We start from the raw sequence: 8,053 nt of genomic DNA on the forward strand, positions 1-8,053 counted from the left end.
TAGTGTAGATAAAACCCAAATGTTACTGACGTAGATAGAACCCACAATGCCACTAGCATAGATATAAAACACCATGCTACTGGCGTAGTTAGAACCCAAAATGTTACTAGTGTAGATAAAACCCAAATGTTACTGACGTAGATAGAACCCACAATGCCACTAGCATAGATATAAAACACCATGCTACTGGCGTAGTTAGAACCCAAAATGTTACTAGTGTAGATAAAACCCAAATGTTACTGACGTAGATAGAACCCACAATGCCACTAGCATAGATATAAAACACCATGCTACTGGCGTAGTTAGAACCCAAAATGTTACTAGTGTAGATAAAACCCAAATGTTACTGACGTAGATAGAACCCACAATGCCACTAGCATAGCATAGATATAAAACACCATGCTACTGGCGTAGTTAGAACCCAAAATGTTACTAGTGTAGATAAAACCCAAATGTTACTGACGTAGATTTTCCTCCATGCTCTAGAGCTAAAGCATTAACCAGTAACCAAGTATCTATTTCCACACATATCCTAATAAATTGTGGGTTAGAGTAGGGCAATAGTATCATCATGATTACTTAAATTAAATTAAAAGAAAACACTTTAATGATTCAAAGTAAAATGAATTCAATTTTTAAATAAGATTACGACTGAATTATTCTAGACTTAAATTAAATGTATCCTTAAATTTTGAATACCTGATATTTTTGTAATGTGGTACGAAGATGCATAAGTTTAAAAGAGCAATCAAATTAATAAAAAGATATAAAAAGTAAAGAAATAGGTGGCTTAATTGGCTATTGTAAAAACCCCTGAGAATTAATCTATTACGAGGCCAACATAATTGGCTAGTATAAGTCGTGTTGTACTATAATACTGATGCAGTATGCTTATTGTTAAGATAGTAAGTTCAGCTAGTTAAGTTAACTGTACGATTTATTTTTCAGTTACGTAAAAACTGGTCGATACAACATAACGTACATAGACGACTATATGGAGGCAAATAGTAAGTATTGAGGCTTTATAAGATCTATTTTATGAAACATAACGATAGTTTTTAATTTTTAGACGATTAAAAATTTAATTTAGTGAACTCCACTTTAACTGAAACTTCAAACGATTAAATTTGTAATGTATATTTTATTAATAAAAGGTCTAACAATAACAATAAGTTAAATTACAAAACCAATAAACTACATTTAATCCCTGATATTTTTTGTTTTTCAAGTGTTGTCTGTTGCTGTCATATAATTTAATCGAAAAAATGACTGAGATTTGCTTTCAAAAAACCTTAATAAATAATTATTCTTAGTTGTTTTATCAAATTTTCTCGTCATTATATTAATATTTGTTTTGTATTTTTATTATTAATAAACTAACAATAATTTCCAGATCTTTTATTATGTAAGTAAAGGACGTAGTAGCATTAAGTACATGCTGAAATAAATAGTCATTGATCTATTAGTGAACATTTATCACTATGTTTTCTCGAACATAAGTTTACATTTCAATAAATGCCGTACTGATCAAACGGTTATGACTGTGGTGTTGTTTTAGTAAATACTGAATCCACAGGAAATAATGAACTAGAAAAATAAAATCACTGCCTAAAAGCATACAGCCATAATAAGGTAACAAAACACATTTATTTTTATCGTACTGCACAAATAACAGCTGTATTTGATAACTAAGTTGGTCTATAAAGTGATTGCTTTTCGTCACCTTGTAACAGAGATCAGAAATATCTGCTAGCGCACAATTCTAGTTTTACAGCGCGCTACCCTCACACTTAAGTAAATCCAAAAAGACAGCTGTGTTTGATATGAAACATTGACAGTATAACAGTGTAATTAAATTAGTCACTATGTTTATTACATAGAGCGTAATAAACATAGAGCGTCACAAATTAAATTAAGCGTAGGATAAGAACTTTTGTTCACCGCACGAAGCAAAAGTATCATTAGGCGCTAATCGTACATTAGTGAGGGAGTTAGAGCAATTAGACCTAGTGGTTATCATTTCATCCAGCCTCTGTCCTTGTTTGCGCCTACTAGACGTGGGCAGTGAAACTGTTGGGGAAGGCATTGTTGGCATTGTCAGTGTAGGCCAAACACAGTGCAGCTGTCTATTTGTCACTATTGGAGATGGAATTAGGGTAATCGTTATCGTTTCACCCACTCTCTAGCCTTGTTTACTCCTAACAGAAGTGTTAAGTGAACGCCAATGTTAAAATCCTTCCCGTGAGGTTTGTAAAAGTAGGGATATTAAACTCTTGTACAAAGGAAAGTCAAGGTTCGATGCTATTTCGAGTACAAGTTTTCGGCCTAAATAAAAATAACATTGAGCTTAACTAGCACCGCGAGCACTGATAATACAATCAGTGTGCTCTGCTTGCACCAATGGACTAAATAATCATGAACATTTCTTTATTACCAATTTATGGTAAGACTAACAAAATTTGTTACACATATTTCATATAATAATGGTTCTTATAAAGGTTGACGGCAGATACCTTTAATTTAAGTTCTTATCCTTTTATAAGTACAGTAAAATTATACGAATAAAATTGCAAGCACTACAAAAGTACAATATCATTCTTAACAAAAACGTGAGAAGACTATGTATTTGTCTGCCTTCTTTAGAAATTTTAGTGGTTAGGGTGATAATGGTATAGTGAGTACCAATGTATTAATGTTATTAAAGTATAATAATAATAGCACGTTTCGACGATAAATAGTAGCAAAATCGTCTAATACAACACAAATGTCTCAGCAGTATTCCTATCTAGTCTCCTATAACAACTAGTTCTTAAATTCAGTATTTGTGAGGCTCTATCTCGAATATTTATGGACAAACTGTTGCACTCTAACTTATATGTGTCTTAAAAATGTCTTTATTCCCTTCCTAAATACGAGGCTTGTAGCACTCAGTTCAGTTACAGGTCGTGTAGCGAGCAGGGTATTGGTGCAATACGGCACGTGGCAAGTGCAAGTTTGTATACTCACTATTAGTGTAAATCACGCTGGTTACGTCCATACTAAGTTGGATGCGTGTAATTGGGTGGATATCTTCTATCATATGACAGCAAGTCTTGTCGAAGAAGGCCAAATGTATTAAGTAAATGTTGTGATGTACATGTTAATGAAGTGCATTTCATATTTTTAAAATTACGTAAGAATATATTTGCATTTACAAAGTTTAAAGTAATAAGATCCTAAAGATTTCATAATTAATGCTATACCTAGGGTTCATTAAAATAAACGTGTAAACCAGTAGAAACGAAGGATCAAGGCTGTGGCAGATTTTTCTGACGGACTACAACAATTATGAAACGGAAATTGTGTTGCGGATGACGGGAGTATTCGTGCGAAGAGCACAGAAACGTGAAACCTTTCACTCTGACCTGGTATCAGGCGAGCATTACTTTGTTTAAATTTGAAAAATCGTGCGTCTTCTGTTTTCCTTGGGTAAATACTTCCGTAACTTTCTGTTGCAATTTCAGGAATTACTCTATAAATGTAACATTACTTGCTGTCACCCACAAAGCTCCATTGGTCTTGTACTGACTGCAATAGTTTTCTTGATAGCTGATGAAAACATTGATAAATAATAAAAATCTCATATGTAAGGATTTATTTATTAGATCTCAATATTTAAAGCAGCAATATTAAAAACATTAAATACATAAGTTTAAGTAGTAATGTTCTGCATTCAAACATGGAATGAGTGTACACCATACAGAAATTACTAGTTTATTTGCCTACTGTAATTATATAACCATAGATTACAAAACGGTATGAGGAAATTATACATTTATTTAGCATCCAAACATCTACGGAGTTACATGAGTGTTTGGTATGTATTTTACTCTAATTCTGGAGGAAATGTTGAAGCATCTAGTTGTACAGTGAAATAAAAATTGAGAAAATATTAAGTTATTCATTTGGATGGATAGTATTAATAACTGTTAAAATAAATAAAAGAAGCTAATTCTTATCAAGATAATATATATATATATATATATATATATATATATAATAATTATATATATATATATATATAATTTCGTATCTCAGTTTTAGTAAGAGATCTACATAGTTTATTGTTCCATTTAAATGTTTAAAATACGTATACTAAACAAAACGCTTGTGTGATAGTTTGGTGTTATATCGAAGAAAATGAAAACTATCTAAAAACAGTGAACAGGTAAAATATAGTCCCATGCCCTAGATCGTTAACGGCTCTAATGTAAAGCATTTAAATATTATACCATACGAGTATAACATACTCCTCGAGGAGTATAATGTGGCTTGTAGACTAACCGGCAAAATGACCAAGGACTGTTGAGGACGAGTGTACTGTAGTGCTGCGTACATTAGTAATAACATAGCCGAAGTGTGCTATCACATTCACCGAAGACGAAGTCGCATTGAACTTTGCAAGTCACAATTAAATAGCAGGAAATAGTGCATCGGAAGAGGCGTGCATGGGTCCGACAATACAGACTTGTACGATGGACGTCTATATTCCCAAATTCTATGGTCCATAGTAAAATTCTGTATATCGCGAATCGAGAATAGGAAAACGATTTTATGATTTGGGATTTCATGACATAGGTGAAGAACTAAGTTCAACAATAATTAAAATTATAATTTCTATATAAGGGTCTGTTAAAAAGGAGTGTTGTTACAGAACTCGCTGTTTGCCACTCTCTACTGACGTATATACCCAGGTCATCCGGGAAGTAAGGTCCGTTTCACGATAACTATTCGAACGGCGAACGAACAGCGTTCCGGTTCCTAGCATGCATTGCGTAGAAATTTATGCTATTTACATTGAGCTCATTGTAGAGAGCATACTGTGCGAATCTAAGATGTTCAAAACAATTGATAGACCAACCGACTGCGAAACATGATCAGTTATCCGTGTTTTGACAGCAAGGAACGTCCAGGATATTCATATACAGATAAATGAAGTGTACGACCTTAATGAGTCAGTGATAAGTGCGGAAATGGATGAGAGCTTTTAAAGATAGGCGGAAAAATATCTATGATAATCCGCGATCTGGCCAGCCAGCCATCAGTGGCCACGGACGATTTAGTCAATATCGTTGGTGAAAAGATTCGTGGAGATTGGCGATTTACCATTTCATTGTTAGCATTGGAATTTCCAACCGTAAGTTAAATAAACATTGCACAAAATGTCCCTAACTAAACTTTTAAAATTTCGCATATCGTGCTCGCGTTGGGTTACCAACTTGTTTACTTAGGAACACAAAATGAGAAGAATAAGTTTTGGCTTGAGCTTTAGTACTAATATCAGGAGGAAGGTGATACCATTTTAGAGAACATTGTCACAGGTGACGAGACATGGGATTCTCACATACTCCAGAAACAAAACGCCAGTTAATGGAAGGGCGTCACACGACGTCACCGGGTAAGTCCAGGACAAACAAACAAGTTCTCAACATGCAAGTTTATGGCGACCGTGTTTTGGGATGAACATGGAATATTTTTAGTCGAGTTTATGGAACGAGGAAGAACAATAAATGCAGCCGATTATGAAGATGCTCTGACTAAACTTCGACTTGGAATACAGAATAAACAACGTAGTCAATTGACATCTGGAGTTCTCTTGTTACATGAAAACGTCAGGCCCCCCACTCTGCTATCCAAACCAAAAATCTCATCAGATCATTTGGTTAGTAATAGATTGATCACCCGCTCGGACTCTCTCGGTGTTAAGCGCTTCAACACTGATAACGAGGTGAAAGAAGCAGTTAAAGATGGGTTATCCTCACAGGTGGCAGACTTCTAAGACATCGGTATTCAAAAAGCTCGTGGAACCTTTTGCTAAATGTTAAAATAAATGAAAAGATGTTGCAAACTAAATAAATGTAAAGAACTAAATAAAATAAGATTTTTGAAAGATCTGTAATTATTTATTTTTTAAAAGAGATAGGAGTATTTTATTTTACGTTTATGAACACACTAAATTCCAAGCCTTCATCTTGTCAGCGGTGCATCTTTTGTTGATGGATATTTGCAACATTTTAAATCTTTTAGTTTATGTATTGTTTACAAAATTACATTCATTAACCTTAACAATTAGTTATGTATTACTGTGAATTTTGTTTTCATTATTCTTCCCTAGTGAAGGAAGGGGATGGGTTTAACCTCCAAAATTTCCTTGCCTCATGGTGAAGACTACGACTAGATAATAATTTATACAATATTTAAAAACGCTTAAAAGGTAAAAATAAACATTTGTTTAACATTTCTTAATTTTAAATTTGTTTTATAAATTACTTACAATAATATTGCTGTAATAAACTTTACAGATTACCAACATAAATGTAAATTAACATAGCATATTCAAAAGTAAACTTCTAATGTATGTTGTTGTTGACAACTTTACTTACAACTAAGTTTAATTTCAGATGAAGGAGGGGTTGTATGGCATGCATACACTATTTATCACTGCAAGGAGACGCAAGTTGTTTCTTACTACGTATGTAGCCCGTATGGTAAGTCTACAAATATTGCTATAATTTCTAACTTTTTGTGTTCACGCTTTTAACAACAGAACTTAATATAAAAATGAAGCGAAGGAACTTAAAGACACGCTTTTGGAACTTAAGCGATCTGCTGTGTTCCAGCTGGTATTAATCCTCTACGTCCCTTTGTTACTTGCTGTCAGACAAGTGAGTATCAATACGTGAGTAAGGACAACTATATGATGTTCTAGGTCAGTCACCCTTCCATGTGGACATCTACTGCCCTTGGACCTTAGACGATGAGGTATGCAGAAAAGGATTGGAGAGCGCGCGATATCGATTGGAAATTTGTGGGATAGCCAATGGAAAAAGAATGTGTGAAAAAAGATGTAAAGACTGCTGAATAAAAGATGACAATCTTTCATAGTCTTGCTAACTTGAAAACCATGCGAACTTAAGTTTAAATATATTTTAAATGAATAAACAGAGAATTACCTACTACAAGTTGATTTTGGTTTACCCCACATACCTCCATCTGCTTTAAACAAGTTTACAGATCTAAGAACAGGCCTTTGAGCATTACAATAGGAGAATATAATTATTTATCTCATACAAAATATTGACTAGTTACTACAATTCAGCCAGCATACATTACATAAAAGACACTATCAGATATTTATATTTACAATTTGTCATTTAACGAAAGATTGCAGTAAAAACGATACAAGTGAAAAAAAAACTTTAAGCGGAGTTGTACCAGAGCGATTTATTAATATGCATTACCAGAGATTCATTGTATTATTGACGTGACAACGTCTTAAATTAGGTTGCGGCTCGGAGTCACTCATAAAAAAGTGTAACGCCCGGTAACGTTACGATGCCCGTCCAGTGGGTCCGCCGCACGGGATCCGCACGGGATAAAGCAGATAACTGTGGGTCCGCCGCACGGGATAAAGCAGATAACTATGTTTATTCGTGAAAATGTGGAGTGCTTAGATTCGTCATTTACAACAACTACAACAATAAAGGTAAATAATTGTACACTGATATTTCATTATCGTAAAACATGATTGATTGATTAATTGTTAGATTGACACAAAAGTTGAGAAAACTGAGTTTATAGGTTATGTCATACTATTGACAAATGTTGATAGTGTTAAGTAAATTATTAGTTTAAATCACTCTGCAATCAATCGTAATTCAGTCGATTGAGAAGAAACAGCGCGTATTGCTAGTCAAACATTTAAAATAACAAATTATAACCTCTAACCTGTCATAACAGTGCGACCAAACAAACGAACTAAACCGACCAATCACCACGCGCGAAGTTAGAATTTAACTGTGTTTAGCAAGAATTTCAAATTCCAATTTTAGTAAATGTTTTATTCAACTTTACCATTTACAATAACAAATTTTAATTAATTTCAAATTATGTACAATGTTTATAAATGATGAACAAGTATATTCAAGCTGTAAATTGATTTATTATAATATAAAATGACAACTATCATCCAAAAAACTGTAAATTGCAGTAATTTATGATTTTACTAGTTTAT

At 33.5% G+C, this 8,053-nt stretch overlaps 1 protein-coding gene across 4 annotated transcripts in view; it reads left to right on the forward strand.

Annotated features, from left to right (window-relative positions):
• LOC124354838 overlaps positions 1–6,998 on the forward strand; it is a 60,968-nt gene extending 53,970 nt beyond the window's left edge. For all 4 annotated transcript variants that reach the window (XM_046805593.1, XM_046805591.1, XM_046805592.1 and 1 more), the window contains exons 4-6: positions 949–1,007; positions 6,441–6,527; positions 6,749–6,998. In XM_046805593.1, the coding sequence (XP_046661549.1) occupies positions 949–1,007; positions 6,441–6,527; positions 6,749–6,900 (298 nt within the window). In that variant the 3' untranslated portion in view covers positions 6,901–6,998. The remainder of the gene's footprint in view (positions 1–948; positions 1,008–6,440; positions 6,528–6,748) is intronic.
• The last annotated feature ends 1,055 nt before the right edge of the window (positions 6,999–8,053 follow it).

This window comes from Homalodisca vitripennis, chromosome 2 (assembly GCF_021130785.1).
Source record: "Homalodisca vitripennis isolate AUS2020 chromosome 2, UT_GWSS_2.1, whole genome shotgun sequence".
Classification (NCBI taxonomy): Eukaryota; Metazoa; Arthropoda; class Insecta; order Hemiptera; family Cicadellidae; genus Homalodisca; species Homalodisca vitripennis.